The 19,622-nt window shown below is 43.4% G+C and overlaps 1 protein-coding gene across 12 annotated transcripts; it reads left to right on the forward strand.

Moving 5' to 3' along the window:
- The first annotated feature begins 1,395 nt into the window (after positions 1-1,395).
- Positions 1,396-15,126, forward strand: LYZL4 (lysozyme like 4). Of its 12 annotated transcripts, XM_054483386.1 has the most exons (6): positions 1,440-1,493; positions 4,183-4,268; positions 4,700-4,911; positions 5,025-5,177; positions 7,916-7,994; positions 14,728-15,104. In XM_054483386.1, exons 3-6 carry the CDS (start codon positions 4,773-4,775, stop codon positions 14,795-14,797), a joined length of 441 nt encoding a protein of 146 aa, XP_054339361.1. In that variant the 5' UTR covers positions 1,440-1,493; positions 4,183-4,268; positions 4,700-4,772; the 3' UTR covers positions 14,798-15,104. The 12 variants fall into 12 exon arrangements, with proteins under 12 accessions (XP_054339355.1, XP_054339356.1, XP_054339358.1 ...); XM_054483380.1 differs by lacking the exon at positions 4,183-4,268 and having other exon boundaries at positions 1,396-1,603; XM_054483381.1 differs by lacking the exon at positions 4,183-4,268 and having other exon boundaries at positions 1,396-1,493.
- The last annotated feature ends 4,496 nt before the right edge of the window (positions 15,127-19,622 follow it).

A 19,622-nucleotide genomic window follows, 5' to 3' on the forward strand; every position in this document is an offset into this window, starting at 1 on the left:
CTTAACTTTTGGAGCTGAAAAGCATCTTAAAGATAACCCAGTCTGATGCCCTCAAGTCACAGATGAAGATGCCCAGGCCCCAAGAGAGGATGTCTTTCACCATGGCCCTATGGTGACTAGAAAAGCTAAATAAGGGCTTCTCCCACTGTTCCACCTAGAAGGCAGTCCTATGGGGGCCCAGAAGAATGCTGTAGCAGGCAGAATACTGATCTCCCAAAGGTGTCCTAATGAAGCCATGCCCCAAAGAGTTAAAGAAACCAATGACTAACAGAAATTCTTGAGTTTGCAGGATGGCAGATAAGAAAAGAAACAACTTGCTGAAATACTGAAACTCCCTCTGCTTATGAGATAAAAGAACTGGCTGAAATCAGCTGGAACCAAGATAGCCGACCGCAGTCTAGGCAGAACGAGCTTGCTGATGTCACAGACTAAATTTCCACCACATGCTTTATACTCTTTCCCCAAAATTGCCCAGGGGACCCATAAAATAGTATGAAGAGATAACTGCATATGACCCAGGACTTTCCAGCCCTTCCCTTTCTTCCACCAAATCACCTACTAATCTTAGAATCCCCTAAACTTTTTCTAATAAAAATACTGCATCACAGGAGACAGATTTGAGGTTGACACTGCTGTCTCCTTGGAAATCAACAATATGTTGATTATACATTTAAAATTAAATATTTATATTTCAATAAAAAGCCTTTTCTCAAACACCCAGTGTCATAGTGTTGGCTTCCAATGCATTGAATCACTTTTGTTCGGTAACACTCACCCCTGGAACCTCTGAATATGTTAGTTTGCATGGCGAAAGAGACTTTGCAGATGTGTTTAAGGTTAAAGACTTTGAGAAGCAGAGATTATCCTGGATGGTCCGGCTGGACCAATCTAATCATGAGTCCTTAGACGTGGAAGGGGAGGAAGAAAAGTGGATCAGAAAGATACAATGACAGAAGAAGAGGCAAGAGAAATTCAAAGTGTGAGAGGGTTTGACTCACCCTTGCTGGCTTTGAAGATAGAGGAAGGCAACAGAGCTAAGAAATGCAGACAGTGCTCAGCAGCTGGGAATGGCCCTTAGCCGACAGCCAGCAAGGAAACAGGGAACTCAGCCCTGTGACTGCAGAAACATTATTCTGCCAACAACCTCAATGAGCAAGGGAATGAATCCTCTTCCAAAGCCTTTGGAAAGGAGCATGGCCCTGCTGACACCTTAATTTTAGCCCTGTGAGACCCATTTCTAACTTCAAGGCTATAGGACTTTAAGATAATAAATTGTGTTGTTTAAGCCACTAAATTTGTGGTAAAGTATTTCAGCTGCAATAGAAAACTAATACAGATGTGATGGTGACAGACCCTCCCTTTTTCAGAATATCCTGGTGCATAGCAACTGATGTCATAGAAAGGGTTCTAGAAGAGCACGTCATGGAGAACTCTTGGGTGCAGACAAGTGGATGATTAATGAAGTAGCATCTGAAAACTCCAGGGAACCAAATGTAGGTGGAGCAACTTCCCTGCAACACACGTCGAAGCTGCTGCAGTGGCTGTTCTTCCCCTCCCCTTGGAAAGGCACCAAAAGCCGGCCTTTGGAAGGGCTGGTGGACTGGTAGGCAGGTATATGGTGGGCAGGAGGGTAACGGACATCACAATACCCAGCTGCAGGAGATGCTCATCAGCAAATTCACTTATTGCTCATTTGATGACAGTTCAGTTGGGAAGAGGAGGTTTTTATTCATTCATTCATTCATTCATTCAACAAAGTTTCTTTGAGCACGTACTCTGTATTAGGTTCTGTCCTAAGTTCTGGGGATAATGAAGAGAAAAAACCAGACCAGGTTTCTGCATTCCTGGTGCTTACACTCAGGTATGGGAGAGAGAAAATAAGCAAGTGAACAGATAAATGAACAATGGAATTCCTGATACTGCCTAATGGTATGAAGAAAATAAAGACCATCTTCTTTGATGGGGCAGTGATCAAGGAATCTTCTTTGAGGTAGCGAGCTCATATGTAGTGGTCAGGGTAGTCATGTTCCAGGTGGAAGGAATGGCTGGTGCAAAGGACCTGCGGTGGGAATGAAATTGGCATATTCAAGGAAAAGAAACATGCAAGGTGACTACGGCAGAGTGAAGGAGAACAAAGGAGAGAGTGATGTGAATTCAGACTGGAGAGGTGCTCAACGGCTGCATCAGAAAGTCTTGTCAGCCAGGTTGAGGAGTTGGGACCTTATTCAAAGTGCAGGGGGAATCCACTGGAGATTAGTGATGTGACTGGACACATGCTTTATAAAATGCCTTTCCAACTGCTGTGTGGACAGTGGGTTTAGGGGAACAGAGAGAAGTATGTAGTAGAGGAGTGTAGTTAGAAAACCTCCACCTTAGAGATGATGGTGGTCTGGATTAGGATGATGGCAGAAAAGATGAGAGGCGAATAGGCTCTGGAAGAACTGTAGATGGCACACCCTGATGAACCCTGATGAACTGGCTTCTGGGGGAGAGGGCAGTAGAGGACCCAGTATGCCTTCTGTGAGTTGAGATGAGGCCTGCCCTTTGGAAGACAGACATTACCAGAAAATGTTTGCTCTGTTGGGAAATGAAACATGCATTGAGATTCACTTTTTTTTTTATTATTATACTTTAAGTTCTAGGGTACATGTGCACAACGTACAGGTTTGATATATAGGTATACAAGGTCAGGGGTGCAACCAGAGCTAAGAAAAATGTCCATACAAGTAAAAGCTAGTGCTTTGCATATTTAATTAACTTACTCTTCAACACAATTAATTAAGTACTGTTTTAATCTGTGCTACAGATGAGGAAACTGAGGAATCGAGAGGTTGAGTAATTTGTCTAAGATCCCTGCTGGGATCGCTGTTATCTCAGCCACTGAGGGGTAAAGCTGGAACTTGGACCCAGGCAATCTGATTTCCAAGTCTCAGCTCTTAAATGCAAGGCCCTCCTAGATACTGTATTTGGTGTACTGGTCATGTCTGCAACTAATCATACAGCTTGAGAGTTTGAACAAATGTTCGAAAGTATGATTCTTCTACTTCATGAATATACTTATTTCTAACTTTTGCCCAAGTTAGACATTTCTCAAAGGGGGCAGTTTTGTCCCATACAAACATTTTTGTCTGACATAACTTGGGGGCAGAGCTACTGGCATCTAGAGGACAGGTGTACTCCTAAACAATTCCAATGCACAGGATGTTCCCAGAACAAAGTATATTCCAGCCCAAGTGCTGAGGTTGAGAACCCCTGGTGTAGGTGTATACAGCCAGGAAGACATGCACCTGTGAACGGTGACAAACAGGAGGGTGCAATGAATTGTCCAGTTGATATATGATGATGGAGTGCTAGGGGCTATGGAGTATTCCAGGAGGAAGATGAGTTCTAATTTCCAATTGCACATTCTAGTCTGAGGAATGGGACAGAGCACAAAATAGGACAATCATCTGCAGGGTGTCATGGAAGAGACTCAGAGAGCAATAGGGGCTCAGAGGGAAAATGGAAATTTTATGGAGGATCCATCAGGATCCAAGAAGTTGGCACCTGGGGTGAGGCCTTAAGATGGAACAACATTTGAATGGGGAAAGGCATGGGAGGGCCCTGTGCATTGGGAAGAACCATGCATGAGGGCACAGGTGCCGGGGGAATGGAGTGGGGAAGTGCAGAGGCATCCAGAGGGGAAGCGCCATGAGAATTCCGAGTTTACTGAATAGATTCGTCCTGATAAAGGATGGATGGGGTAAAGCCAGATCATGGAGGGCTTGGAAAGCCAAGTGTGGGTTTGCTGTAGTAAGAAGAGGGGATTAGCAGTGTTCTCCAAGTGACATTTTGTACCTGCTTTGGGGACATTCCTCAGTCATTGTAGAAAACACCACCTGCATGAGTTGGCCCAGAGGGTTGGAGATGAGAAGGCTGGGCTATGACTCAGCTTACTGTGAGGAGGTGGTGGGTTTAGATGGTGGCAGCCACTTAAAATGGAAAAGAAATGGAGAAGGCTAAACTCAAGAGTCCATTTTCTGAGTGCCCTCCCCTCCCAAGTGACCCCGCTTTTAAAGACAAGGAAGCAGAAGCACTGTGAGGCTAAATGACTTGTCTGTTGTCTGGCTAGTATGTGGCAGGTCTGGGCTTGTCTCATTGCATGGACAGCAAGGGAAAAACTGAGGGGAGTTTGGTTTGTAGAAAATCTGGGGACAAGACAATGTAAAGGACAAAGACACAACTGGGAATAAGATGCATAAGAGGCAGTAATGGACAAAATTCAACAGGTCAGTAGTGGTTCTGCTGGAGTGGTGGGGCCATGATGCTTTTTGTAAAAAAATTTTATCTTTTCTGTTTTCCAAGATGTATTTAGTCACCAAAGTCTACTTTTACAATAAAGGGAAGAAAGGTCTTGAGCATCTGTGTCTAATGTCAGAGTGAAATGAGTGAGATACAAACCCAGAAGGAGCCAATGGGTTTTGCTGGATGGAAAGAATTGGGGTTGGGAGGGGGGCCTCAAGAGTGCAATTTCCTTAGAAAATAGGAGGTCGAGAGGAGGAGAAGGGGCGGAGTTTCAGGTGTCCCAGATTTGCAGTGACACGAAGCAGAGAATTAGGATGGGGAGAAGTGTCATGGCTTACCAGGTGAGACTCCCATTCTTCTGATGACACTGAACTGTGCTCCACCCCACCCCCACAGTGCCCTTCTTTCCCTTCAGAGAACCAGTGTCCCTGTGACTCCGCCTACTCATCTGGCCACCATTGCCCTGAGCTGCCAGGAGCCTGGAGAAGATGAAGGCATCCGTGGTTCTCTCCCTCCTTGGCTACCTGGTGGTTCCGAGTGGTGCTTACATCTTGGGGCGTTGCACAGTGGCTAAGAAACTCCACGATGGAGGCCTGGATTATTTTGAGGGCTATAGCCTTGAGAACTGTGAGTAGGCCACCTTAGTGCTCCCTCCTCTCACCTCCTTGCCCTCCCTTCTCTGGCCAGGCATCCCCAACTCCAGCTGTCCTCAGAGTCACACACCTTCTGTTCCATCTTAGGGGTGTGCCTGGCCTACTTTGAGAGCAAGTTCAACCCCATGGCCATCTACGAGAACACACATGATGGCTACACTGGCTTCGGCCTCTTTCAGATTCGTGGCAGTGACTGGTGTGGCGACCATGGCAGGAACCGCTGCCATATGTCATGTTCCGGTAAGTCCCTCTTTCCATTCCGTGCGGGGGCGCTGGAGGCTGTGGTGCTGTGTCAGAGGCCTGCCTTCCAGATGGCCAGAGTTTACAAAGTTTACAAAGAAGAGGGTGTGGCAGGAGCCATATCCAGGGTGGGTCCCTGGGAGGCTGAGCATTGCACTGCTGGGGGTACAGTGAGATCAGGCTGTGGGGAGTCAGGCAGGCTAACCTAGGATGGAGTGATGGAGACCCCTTTCCAAATGGGCAGAGAAGGTATTGGGGAGTTGAGAGGAGGCTGAGGCATCAGAGCCTGAAGGGTGGGAGCAGAGGGCACCAGCTGGCTTGATTTCACCCACGCTTGGCCACCTCTCTCTTTTTCTTTCTTTCTTTCTTTTTTTTTTTTTTTTTTTTTGAGATGGAGTCTCGCTCAGTCACCCAGGCTGGAGTGCAGTGGCGCGATCTCGGCTCATGGCAAGCTCCGCCTCCCAGGTTCATGCTATTCTCCTGCCTCAGCCTCCCAAGTAGCTGGGACTACAGGCCCCCGCCACTACGCCTGGCTAATTTTTTTTGTATTTTTAGTAGAGACGGGGTTTCACTGTGTTAGCCAGGATGGTCTCAATCTCCTGACCTTGTGATCTGCCCGTCTCGGCCTCCCAAAGTGCTGGGATTACAGGCATGAGCCACCGCTCCTGACCCCTCTCCCTTTTTCAAGGGGGCAGTTGCTGCCACTTTGAAAGGCAGAACTGGTTACTGGGAAGAGACAGGAGCTGGGCATCCCAAGGGGAGCTTGCCCACTGCTCTTAGGCGGTTCCAAATACCTGTGATCAAGGGGAGGTGGTTGCCAGGATTCACTAACTGCGTGAGCGTTTATTGAGCACCCACTAAGTGCCAGGCCTTACAGAGTTGCCATTCTCATGCTTGTTAACTGCCAGCTACTCTTTTAAGCCCTTTATAAGTATTCATCTAATTAATTCATCTAATCAATCTAATTAAATACCCATGAGGTGGGTACTGTTATCCCCATTCTATGAATGGGGAAACTGAGGCCCAGAGAGGGTAAGTATATGCTCAAGACCACACAGCTGTGGGGTGGTAGAGCTGGGAGGGAAACCTAGGCAGTGCGGCTCCTGAGTTGGGGCTAAACCAAGAGGCTACACAGCTGGGCCAGGTCTCCCTCACATCTGAGGTGGTCTTTCTGCCTAAGCACCCCAGCATCCTCCCTAATGAGCAAACCTCCCTCCACGCTGATGGGTGAGAACCATTCCAGAGCCTGTGGCTTCTGAGCTGGGTCTTTAAGAGACAGAGTGGAGAGGTTGGAGTGAAGGCCTGCAGCCTTCTCACGTGGCCTGGGGAGTACCTGTCTGTGTTGGGCCCCATGATTGGCCTTTAGCTCCAGAGAGGAGTAAGAAAGTTCTCTGATTCAAGGAGAGGCAGGACTGCAACATAGGAGGAAAAGGCACAGGAACTCTGTGGGAACCTGCTGGAATCCTAGCTGCTGCCATTAAGAATGACATGAGCAGCCAGGCGCGGCAGCTCATGCCTGTAATCCCAGCACTTTGGGAGGCCGAGGCAGGCGGATCACGAGGTCAGGAGATCGAGACCATCCTGGCTAACACGGTGAAACCCCGTCTCTACTAAAAATACAAAAAATTAGACGGGCATGGTGGCAGGCACCTATAGTCCCAGCTACTTGGGAGGCTGAGGCAGGAGAATGGCGTGAACCTGGGAGACGGAGCTTGCAGTGAGCCCAGATAGAGCCACAGTACTCCAGCCTGGGCAACAGAGCGAGACTCTGCCTCAAAAAAAAAAAAAGAATGACATGAGCTTGCGTAAGTCACTTCTAGAGCTCCTCCAAATGGGGACATTAACAACCACTTACGGTTTCTGTGAACATAAAATGGAATAATGTATATAAAATGCCAGGCAGGGCCCTTAGTGAATTACAACAATCACAGTCTAGTTGGGGAGACATACACATTAAAAGTGTAAGTTAATAACATTTTTAAATTAATTAAATTGATTTAATTTAAATTGAAATGATGGTACATTCAATGTCACCCAGAGCTTCCTGGTAGCCAGTGCAAAAAGAGAAATACAGTAGGCCTGTAATTTATATTTCATAGGCAGAAATATAGATAGATAGATAGATATCTATAAACATAGATAAAGATATCTATCTATAAATCTATCTATCTATCTATCATCTATCTATCATCTATCTATCTATCTATATCTCTATCTCTCCAGAATCCAATGGGAGACACATACAATTATCTATCTGTAATAGAGGTGGTACTGTGTATTGTGATGAAAATATGGTGGACTATATATCCTGAAAAACTCTCCCATTAGGTAGAATGCGAACAAAGAAAAGAAAAAAAATTCTTTTAAAGTCCCAGACTGAGTTGGCAGGAAAGTAAGAAAAATACCTAGAGGCTAAAAGGGGAACAAGAATCCAGATAGGTTAAGTGAAGGGTTAGAACAGATCATGATCCTGGGCATCAGCTGATTCTCTGTAGCCTAATCAATATATTTTAATGGAAAAAATCTTATAAGAATTACAAGTTAAAAAATCAATAGATCTGGTAAAAAGATGACTACATCCTGCTACCTCCTTAGGGTTGTCTAATAAAAATCTAAGGATAGATTTATTCTTGGAATTCATTGGAAGACTCTGACGTGAGCACCCTGTACCTTCCCTGACATCACTCTAACTTAGCTGTCATGGCGGCATGGTATCTTCCATTTTATTTTCCCCACAGCTTTACTGAATCCTAATTTAGAGAAGACAATTAAATGTGCCAAGACCATTGTAAAAGGAAAAGAAGGGATGGGAGCATGGTAAGTCTTACATTTTTATGTAGCCTGTATTAACGACTTTCCCTCATGATCTCTAATCTGAATCTTGGCTAAATCTTGGCTGTTGCGCATGTGCAGTGCCAAAACTGAAAGGCTCTGACTCACCAAGGTAAGTAGCAGAAAACCACTGAGTTCTACAACCTCAAGGCCACAGAGGGAAGGAAATAATTATCAGAGAAATTGCCTTGAACTGTACTTTTTTTCCCCCAAATCTTGTTTAGGGTTATATAGAATGCTAGGATGAACATCTTCAAACTAAGTCTGTGTTTATTATGATAATCTCTGATTGTTTCTTTCCTTTAAGTTCCTACAAGGTTTTTGAATACCTTTAAGGTTCTTGATGCATGTTGTGAAATCCAGCAGGCCCATATTTGTTTATATTTCTACAAAGCGTTTAGTAAAATGTAGATTTACTGCACCTTCACCAATCACAAAACTTTTGCGATTTAAAGGTGAATAACTGGCTGGGCATGGTGGCTCACACCTGTAATCCTAGCACTTTGGGAGGCTGAGGCAGTTGGATCACCTGAGGTCAGGAGTTTGAAACCAGTCTGACCAACATGGCGAAACCTCGTCTCTACTAAAAATAAATAAATAAATAAAATAAAATAAAATAAAATAAGCCGGGTGTGGTGGTGCGTGCCTGTAGTCCCAGCAGCTCGGGAGGCTGAGACAGGAGGATCGCTTGAACCCAAGAGGCAGAGGTTGTAGTGAGCCAAGATCGCACCACTGCACTCCAGCCTGGGCAAAAGAGTGAGACTCCATCTCAAAAAAAGAAAAAAAAAAGGTGAATTACAATTTTGTCTTATCTTCTTTTGTCTTTTATCATATCCCATTAGGGTGTTTCCCCCCATGTTTGTTATATATTACTATTGTTTTGTAATTTTTTTCTTCTTTGCTCTTTGCCTATTTTAAAATTCAAGTTATATTATTTGAAAGAGCTCTTTATATATTTGGTACATTAACTGATTGTTGTATATTTATTGCCAAAATAACTGCAACTCTAATTTCCTCTTTAGCCAGATATTTGCTTAGAAGAGTCTAAAATTTACAAGTGGTTGGGCCTATGTCTGACTTCTTTTGCTGAGTGTTGCATTTGTTTATGTTTTTGTGTGTGGTTGCGATTCATTCTCATTGCTATACAGTATTCCATTGTGTGGATTCACTGCAGGTTACTTATTCATTCCTCTGTTTGTGGGCATTTGGTAGTTTCTTCATGTTTAGTGCTGCCATGGACAGTCTATACTTATCTTTTGGTGAATATGTAAAAGGATTTCTATTGTTTTTACAGAGGAATAAAATTGCTAGTCATAGGATAAGCATATTTTCAGATTTGGCATATTGTGTCAAACAGTTTTCTAAAGAGATTTTTATCAATGTACACTGCCATCAGAAATTATGCATTTCAGTTGCTTCACATTCTCAACCATGCTTGGTAATTTCCAGTTTATTCTCGTGACTGTGTTGTGGTATTGCATTATGGTTTTACTCTGCATTTCCCTGATGAGGTTTCAAATGTTTATTGGCCATTTATGTATCCCCTTTGGTGAAGTGCCTCTTCAAATCTTTTGTCAATTTTTCTATTGTGCTGTCTTTTTCTTATTAATTTGTAGGAGATATTTATATATTCTGGATAAAGTTTTTTTGTTGGATATATGTATTGCAAATATCTTTCATTCTGTGAGTTACCTTTTTATCTTTTTTTTATAAGAGACATCTCAAAAAAAAAAAAAAAAGAAATGAAATGGGGCCTTGCTCTGTCACCCTGGCTAGAGTGCTGTGGCGTTATCATAGCTCACTGTAGCCTGGAACTCCTGGGCTCAAGTGATCCTCCTGCCTCAGCTTCCCGAGTAGCGAGGACAACAGGCACATGTCACCATGCCTGGCTCTTTTTTTTTTTTTTTTTTTTAACCTTCTCAAGAGTGTCTTGATAAACAGAAGTTCTTAGTCACAACGTAGTCTAATTTATTTGCTTTCCCTTTATGGTTATTTTAACATATATCTGCCTATTCCTTGGTCTTGAGGATATTCTCCTTTTTTCCTAAAAGATTTATTGTTTTATCTTTCACATTTTGCTCTGCAATATCCTTTCTTTCTTTTTCTTTCCCTGTTGCATTGGCTAGGATCTCCAGTAAATGTTGAATAGAAGTGACGATAGTGGCATCCTTGTCTCATTTCTAGTCTCCTAGGTAAAGAAGTTCAATATTGTGTCATTACATGTGATGGTTTAAATTTCTGGAGATGATACTCTTAATCAGATTGTGTTCCTTTCCATCTCTAGTTTGTTAAAGTCTTTTTTTTAAATCATGAATGGGTGTTGAATTTTGGCCTTATTACATTTATTTTTTTGCAATTCTGTGTTAGCTTATCCACCTGCCTTAAAAATTCAAACTATTGTCTTTTTTAAATCTCTCTTAACCCCATGACTTTTCCAAAGGTCATATCTGGTGACATCTTATTGAGGATGTCAGTTTTATAAAATTTACTTCTGGATCCTGCAGTATGTTATTTTCATAATAATTTTATTATGATGTGCTGGGAGCGGTGGCTCATGTCTGCAATCCCCAGCACTTTGGGAGGCTGAGGTGGGTGCATCACCTGAGGTCAGGAGTTCAAGACCAGCCTAGCCAACATGGCGAAACCCCATCTCTACTAAAAAAAAAATACAAAAATTAGCCGGGCATGGTGGCATGTGTCTGTAATCCCAGCCACTCGGGAGGCTGACGTAGGAGAATCGCTTGAACCTGGGAGGTGGAGGTTGCAGTGAGCTAAGATTGTGCCACTGTACTCCAGCCTGGGCAACAGAGCAAGACTCTGTCTCAAAAAAAATTTTAATAAAGAAGTTTTATTATGATGCCCCCTTTTCTTTTTGTGATATTTCCGCATAGGTCCCATGTTAGCTTTATCCTCTTTACCCTTCCTTGAATAAGGACAGAGTTACCCATATTCAGTATTTGCTAAATGGACAGGTTGTGTGGCTTTTTCTTGTCTCTGTTCACTGTTACTTGGCTTATGGCCAGACCCTTTTTTCCAATGTCTACCTGGGGGTAGATTAGTGAACACATCTCTTGGCCTAGTTTCCAGTTTGGAGATTTTGCTGGTGTGAGTGTCTTTCTGATACGCTGAACCAATGGAGTGCATGAACATCCTCCATTTCCAGCTTACACTGCTACCATCTCCATCCACGCAATTTATGATGGCAGGCCTACACTACCCAGTGAACACTGCACCACCACAAACTTCCTTCTTCCCCTACCTTTTCTCCCCCGTCCCACATTTTATAATTACCTGCCTGGTTGACTCGGGACATTGTAATCTCCAGATAGATCTAGAAAGAGTGTCATATTTCCTAAGTTCCAGATGGCACAATTTTTCAGATCTCAGTATTTCTGAAACTAGGCTTTATTTTGTAATCAATGTATTATGCCCCCAAAGCTGTTATTGAATCATTGATGAATCTTAGAATAGAAGATATCTTACAATAGAGGAAATCCTATAATAATAGCTGCAATTTCTTAACTGATTGCATTTATATGCACATCATGATTGAATCCTCACAAATCCCTCTGCTGTGAGCATTCTTATCTTCATTTTCAAAATGAGAAAACCAAGGCATAGAGCAGTAGAATAACTTACTCGTGGCCACAGCAATATGATCAATCCTGGATCTGTGCTATTCCAAGCCTCAGGTCACCAGGCTACTCAAAGAGATGGGGATGGCTGACACAGAAGATCTATGCTGTGGTTATGTAGAAGGCCACCAAAGGACAGTTATCCAGTACTCCAGTGAGTCCAAACTCAGGGTTTCTGAGCAGAGTCAGTGTAGGGTGGTGGGGGAGAAAGGACAGGCCTGCAGGTGGACAAATTTCACTAGTGGAAGCATAGGTGGTGTTCCTTACTATAAATCATGGGCCCTGAAGGCAGCAGAGACTTTGTCCAGAATCTGATCCAGAAGGTTATGTCTGTCTCAGAGGCTGAGCCTTTTTGTTGTTGCTTTTTTTGTTTTGTTTGTTTTTTTTTTTTTCTGTGTCTTCAAGTTACTTTGGAACTATTAGGTTGTTGCAAAAGTCATCGTGGTTTTTGCCATTAAGAGTAATGGTGGTTTTTGCCATTACTCTTAATGGCAAAAACTGTGATGACTTTCACACCAACCTAAAAAATTCAATCAGAGATTGTTTTTCCTGCTTCTGTATCTCCAGCCTCTAGCTCTGCGCCTGGCACATAATGGAAACCCCCTATGTGCTCGTTGAAAAACTGAGGCTGCATTTGGGGCCACTACCCTGAAGTCATTCATAACATTTTTATTTTTAAATTTACCATTTATTATCTTTAAAAATGAAAAATAAACCCTTTCCCTCTTATCAGCAGCCTCCTCAAGGTCACCAATGTTAATATTCTTAGAAATCAGAGAAAAATGTATGCACAGATATTTTAAAACACACATGGAATCCCAGTGTCCACACTGAGCTGCACCTCGCTTTTTTTCAGCTATTAATAGAGCTCATGAATCTTGGCATTATCACTACTTAAAGGTCTCTGACATCGCTGTAACAGCTGCTAGTACCCCACTGTATAGATGTTGCCGGTAATTTATCTGCCAGTTCTCTAATGAAGAAAATTTAGTTCGTTCCATTTTTGTTGCTGCTATTGCTGTTTCAAAATTCTATCATAAGCATCTTGCTTTTAGAACTTTTATGTTCTTTCAGTTGTATCCTTACAGAAATCCCTTGAAGGGGATTTATTGAGACTATTTGGTGCATTTAAACGTTGGAGAGACCAGTTGCTAAACTGCCATTGGGAGAAGGGGCCCCTCCACCTACACTGCACGAAGGGCCTGTTTCTCCTCAGCTCACCAGCCTGAGGTGTTAAAAACCTGTGTAGTTTTAGAAAATCGAGATGTGTAAAGTGATATCATTCTGTTTTGCTTCGCATGTTGAAATTACAAAGGAAGTTGAACACGTTTTCATGTGTTTATTGGCTATTTTTCTGTGAACTGTTTACTTATATTCTTACTCCATTTTTCTATTGGGTTGATAATGGTTTTTTTCTTCATGTTGATCTTTTATGTGTCCTTTATAAATTAGGCTTATTAGACCTTTATTCATTTTATTTGCATAAACTATTTTTTCAGGTTTGTTATTTGTATTTTGATTTTATGGTATTTTTATCCTACGAGAGTTTCACAGATTCACAGAATCAAATCCTTTGGTTTTTTTCTTTTGTGGCTTCTGGATTTATGTGAAATCTCTTTCTTAGAAAGGTCTTTTGTACTCCAAAATTGTAAGCCATGTATTACAACAGTGCTGGCACACACACAAATTAAGCCCTATGTTAAATTTTTGTTAAATAACTTAAAAATAGAATATGATTTTATGTTTTTAATGCTTAAATTTTGGCCTTCTTGGAATTTATTTTGATATAAAAAGTGAGGTGTAGGGACCCAGGTTTATATTTTTTAAATGGCTATTCATTGATTTCAATACTATTTATTCAGTAACCCATTTTCATCACTAATTTAATAGATTGTAATTTTAAAGTGAAAGTCCCCTTATTAATGTTAACACTGACTTTGGAGTGTTTGAAATACCTTTCATATATGGTCCGAGTTTCCAATTAATGTGGAAGCTTGGCTGATTCTTTAGAGTAAGCCCTAATGAACTAAAACCATATTTAGTGTATGGCACTGAGTGGAGCTATGCTAAGCCAGGCAGATCAAGGCCTTCTTATTGCTGAGGTTCCCAGTGAAGGGAGCTCTTATTAAGCTAACAGGCAGCCACGTGTTCTCCAAAGCTCAGTTGGTCAGCTCTGCAGGGTTGGGGCAAACAGGAAGGGAGAAGACTAAGACCACACATGTCCCCAGGGAGTCCCTTCTGCAATGTCTGCCCTGAGCTATGGAGAGCCTTGGGATTTCTGAAAATACCTGTGTGTATGTTTCCCTGCCACTCTGTAACTATGAGGGGCCAGAGGTCCACAGCCCTGTCTTCCACTGTGGGACCTCCTACCCTGGAAGACCCGTGGAAACCGGCCCGCTGAGGGGTGGGATGACCAAACAGGATTTCTAATGGCGTACAGTTGGCCTGAGTGACTCCCCATCCTGGAGGTAGGACTGGAGAACCTGAAGTCTGGGTGCTGGCATGGGGACCCAGAACAAGGGAATCACTTTTACAGACACCAGGAGAAAAGGTTAGAGAAACTCAGTGCAGCTGACTTAGGTGGGGCTAAAGAGTTGGAAGGAATTTTGGAAGGTGAAGAGCGGAGCAGGTACATGGAAAGGTGAAAGGGGCCCTGGCCCAGGGGACAAAGGTTCTATTTGCAGGCCTAGGGTCTGCCAAAGACTCATCATGTGACTCTGGGAAAGTCACGGAACTTCTCTGAAGCTCACTTCAGAGAAGCAAATGATACTTCCGTTGCAGGGTTGGGGGAGAATTTCACAGTTCACAGTTCAGCCTCCTCATATCACCATGTGGGGTTTATGGAATGAGGTGGGGGCTGATGTGGGCACTAGGATGGAGGAAGCACCAGTATTCAAGCCAGGATGTGATGAAGACAGCACTGGAGATGTACAAAAGCCTTCAGAATCGTGCCCATGGCAGAGGTGGCAAACTCAAAGGCTCCAAGGGGCAGGCAAGTGTAAATGGCCTGAGTGGGGCTGTGAAGCCCTGGAGACCCTGAGTTCTGACTCTGAGGAGCCCTTCCTGTTCACTTCTCTCCACAGGCCCACCTGGTCCCGGTACTGCCAGTACTCCGACACCCTGGCGCAGTGGCTGGATGGTTGCAAGCTGTAGCCGCCTGCACGGCCCCTGCAGCACTCACCAGTTGCATCTTGTGAATGCAGGTGCTTTTCTGCTTGCTGCTTCAGTCAATCCTGTTGATGATCTCACCACTTTAAGAGCTCCAGATGGAAAAAGACAAAAGTTTGCTTCATCCGGGGATGCAGGATGCAGAATAAACCAAACTAGTTACTCAACTTGGGCCAAAGGTCTCTGCTTTGATTGTGATTATTTCTGTAATCACCATTATTTACTATTATTGTGATTTATTATTATTTAATCTCATATGGAGGAATTGAAGGAAGGAAATTATCTGAAAAACAAGATGTGTCCATGAGTGTCAATACTAAACAAGAAAAGGAAGAACAGGTACAGTGGAACCAAGGAAGAAAGAAGAGAGGAAGAGAGGCTGGCACAAGCAGGGCCTCCAGCCGATGCGTGTCCACACTGGGACACACAGTGGGAAGGGAGAGACCACGGAATCCTCTCTGCACATCTATGAAGGGAATCAAATGACAGTTGCTCATTCCTTATAAAAAGTCTCTGAAAGTTATAAATAACACATATTTGCATTAGAGAAATTTGGGAAAATACAGAAATGTTAAAAAGGAGAAAAATTTTCCTATAATCTCAGTACTCAAAGACAATTGCTGTTATGTTTTGGTTGCATTTCCTGCTGATCTTTTTTCTGTATAGGGTTTTTATTCTTTTTCAAAAATGCCATGATAATGCTGTAGTTAGAGAGTTTTGCATCTGACTTTTTAGAAAGAAAGCAAACAAATAAGGTCAGACACTTTTCCCCTACATCTGTTTCAATTTTAAGTAGCAAGGGGTTTATTTTAAAAGCTTAGTGGCTTACAGCTTCTTTCATGGGATGGAGTACAGCTGTCAGCCTGGGCTTCCTGGACACACCTGCCTGAGAGCTGGTAGCAGCAGCAGCGAGAGCACAGGTATCTGCTCAGCAGGTCAGGTCACCTATGGGACCCACACCATCATGGGGGTTGGAGAACATAGTTCTTCACCTTTCAGTCCTCATACAGGAAGAAAAGAACTAGAGTGGCATGGAGAGAGCCTGTCAGTCACATGTGCTTCACCATGGTGTTGTAGATTCTTCAAAGTCAAATTTTAGTGCCAGTGAATATTTCAGTATATGACATACCATATTTTATTTAACTTTTGCTCTACTGTTAGATGTTTTCTTTTTTTCTTTTCTTTTCTTTTTTTGAGACAGAGTCTTGCTCTGTCACCCATTGCTGGAATGCAATGGCGGAATCTCGGCTCACTGCAGCCTCCACCCCCCAGGTTCAAGCGATTCTTCTGACTCAGCCTCCCGAGTAGCTGGGATTACAGGCACGCACCAACAACACCTGGCTAATTTTTGTATTTTTAGTAAAGACGGGGCTTCACCATGTTGGCCAGGATGGTCTTGAACTCCTGACCTCAAGTGATCTACCCGCCTCGGCCTCCCAAAATGTTGGGGTTATGGGTGTGAGCCACCGAGCTCGGCCATGTTAGATCTTTAGGTATTGCCATTTTAAAAACCATTACAAAGAGTGCTGAAGTCCCTGTTTGGGGCTGCCCCTTTTTATTTCTTACATTTTAAAAATTACCCCAACAACATATATTTGATGAAGAAAACCTGGGTAGCATAAGTAGTCATAAAGAAGGAAATTAAGAATATCCCCTCACTGGAAACAGAAGTTTTCATCATTGTCATGTAGCTAAAGTGGGGAATCCTGACTTAGGAAAAGAAACTTTTCGTGTGTATACCTTCCCTGCTTTCGTGTGTGTGTGTGTGTGTGTGTGTGTGTGTGCACATTTTTCCCCTTACAGACATGGACTATTACTAAACATATAGCTTTGTATCTTCCTTTTTTCACTCAATATTTTGCGATCTAATATTTCCAGGTCTACAGCAGGGATCCTAGCACCATTTTTAACAACTGCACAGCTTTCCATTGTATAGACAAACTATGATGTATATAACTCTTTATTGTTACTCTTTGTAATTTAGAAAAAAAATTGAAGAAATTAGGTAAAAAGTGGCTACCTGAAAGGCAGGCAAGATCCAAATTAATTCAGCCTTTCTTTTTGTCTTAACCTTGGTTACTTTCAGAAGGAAGAAATGGCTGTAAGTTAGAATTTCAGAGACAGAACTTTTACTCAAGTTCAGTAACGATTGTTGAGCTTAATCGAACAGTTTTGTGTGGCTTTCCCTCCTTTCTAGAGAAGAGGGTATTCTATATTCCCCAACCACACAGCATGAATCATACAGTAAAATTACTGGCAGCGGCACTTGCAGTTGAGATCGATGTGAAGCTTTGATCAACTTTTTTATTGAGCTGGGAACCCCACACTGTTTCCAAGGGTGGGTCCAAGAACGATAATGCACATGACTTCAATCCAACCTTAACCCAGAATTAATAAGCTGCAATTGATGAAAACACTATCTCCTCGAGTGCCAAATCCAGCATGCTGCCGCCTCTTTCCAGCCCATTGCTTCTGCTGCGGCTCACCATCCTCTAATGGGCACTTGTGTCAACATGGGCGTGAGGCATGAGGACAAAGCAAATGTTAGTGTATTGATTGGAACAGCCTCTCTTGGGTTGCCCAAGCCCACTGATAATGGGTGTTACAGTGAGCACTCATTCTGGGGGCAGATCTCCTTGTCTGGTTTACAGAATGATCCAAGCTGGATTAGGAAATCTCAATAACAACAACTCCTATTATTATTACTTCTGTTACCAGCAGCTATCATATTAACTCCAACTGTATAAATATTACACAGACCTTTACACAATATTTCCAAGCCTTGCAAAACCTCCTAAGGTAGTTATGAAATATACCCATATTACAGATGGTGAAATTGAGGCTTAGGGCTAAATAATGTGGCTTTATTCCAGTTTGGTAAGTGATGAAGTTGGGATTGGTATCTCCTCAAAACCTATATCCCCACACAGAGCTCCCTTCCAAACCCTGGTACTATATTGGTATTAATTTTCTACTCCATTAGCTGGAAAATTGGGTCTCTAGCTTTTTAATTAAGATGCTGCACTTAAGAGGTATTAGGCAACTAGTGCAGGACAATGGTCATCGTGTTGGTGCCCAGTTCACAGGCTGGGAAATTGAGTGAATTTTCTCAACTGCACAAAATAAATCAAGAAGACAAGTGTGGAAATCGACAGCATTTCTAAGCTTCTGTCATAGTAAAAATCACCTAGGGCAGGCCGGGCATGGTGGCTCATGCCTGTAATCCCAGCACTTTCGGAGGCCGAGGTGAGCTAATCATCTGGGGCCAGGAGATCGAGACCAGCCTGGCCAACATGCCTAAACCCCATCTCTACTAAAAATACAAAAAATTAGCTGGGTATGGTAGTGGATGCCTGTAGTCCCAGCTGCCTGTGAGGCTGAAGCATGAGAATCACTTGAACTCAGGAGGTGGAGGTTGCAGTGAGCCGAGATCACGCCACTGCGCTCCAGCCTGAGCGACAGAGCAAGACTCTGTCTCAAAAAAACAAAAATCACCTGGGGCGACTGTTAAAATGCTGATTCCTGGGCCATGTGTCTGACATACTGAATCCATATTTCCAGAGATGTGGTCCAGGGAATCTGTGTTTTCAAAGCTTCTCCAGATAACTCTGATCTTTGGGAAACTTGGAAGAAACCGGCTAGTGCAAAGAGTACAGGGTTGGAAAATGTCAGAAGTCATAGGGATCGTTCCTGGCTCTGCCACTTACCATTGAGCCAGTTAATTCCTTGAGCCTCATTTTTCCTACCTGCAATGAAGTGAGTGACCCTGGCTGCGCTGGCTACACAGTGGTGATGTTGAGGGGGCAGCAGTGAGGCCATGGGGGTCTTCTGATTTCTGGGCCCTTCACCTGCTTCCCAGCACCATGCTGACTTTATGAGTAAAAACACTGCTACAGATCTGCCACCAGGAGGGCCTGGTGTGTGGGTGCGTGTGTGTGTGTGTGTGTGTGTGTGTGCACGTCTGGTGCCATGTGTATCCTGCAGCATAGCCTGTCCAAGTCCCTTACTGGAGTAAGAAGATTGCATCTCATGCACCCTCAGGACACTGCTTTCCACGATTGTCCCTAAGTTGTGGCTGGTTTTGCTTTGTATTTCAAACCCTGCATACTTCTGAGCTAAAGGTGAGCCAGACAGCCTCTGCTCCCCATTGCTGCTTCCTCTTTCCTCCCTGAAGTCCTCTAGCTCCTTTGAAGCAAGTGTTCCTCCTGCATTCTCCTATTCCTGCCCCCCATTCACTGAAGATTTTGGCTCTTGGCTCACTATTTTTCCACCACTACTGGAGTCATCATTCTTGGTGGCTTCAGTATTTATTTAGGCAAGTCACTAGCACCTTGGCATCTTGGTTCCTTGAGTTCATCACCTGGAAAGATCTTGTCCTCCACCTCACTTCAGCCTATCAGCCTTGCCGTTACTAGTAACTCCACCACCTTAAAAATCTCAATTCTAAGACCCCACTCTTTGAACACCACCTTGTATCTTTCCATTGCATCCCTCAAGCAGCAATCTGATGCCAATAATTCTTTGACTCCACTGGAATCTCTAAGGATTGGTCCTATCACCCTCACACTGTCCCTCACCTCATGTCCTCACTTCTCTCCTGGCCTGGCTTAGATTCCACAGCCACCATCATAATGATGTCATGCATGCACCCTCATCCCCTGTGCTCTTCCCTCCGACATACTCACCTGGCTGCCCAATCCCGGTTACAACCGACTTTACCTACTTTGTGTTTGCACCCAAGTAGCTGTACATATTTAAAGAAGAAAAAATCCCACAAAGTCCTGTCGACTAGTGTCACTTTAAATTCTTA

Source organism: Pongo pygmaeus, chromosome 2, assembly GCF_028885625.2.
Source record: "Pongo pygmaeus isolate AG05252 chromosome 2, NHGRI_mPonPyg2-v2.0_pri, whole genome shotgun sequence".
NCBI lineage: Eukaryota > Metazoa > Chordata > Mammalia > Primates > Hominidae > Pongo > Pongo pygmaeus.

Excerpts from the sequence above, each read along its gene's own strand:
- LYZL4 (XM_063661264.1), top strand. The coding sequence starts at position 14,408 with ATGATACTTCCGTTGCAGGGTTGGGGGAGAATTTCACAGTTCACAGTT. Across the intron at positions 14,637-14,727 it reads TCAAAGGCTCCAAGGGGCAG|GCCCACCTGGTCCCGGTACT; the intron begins GCAAGTGTAAAT and ends TTCTCTCCACAG.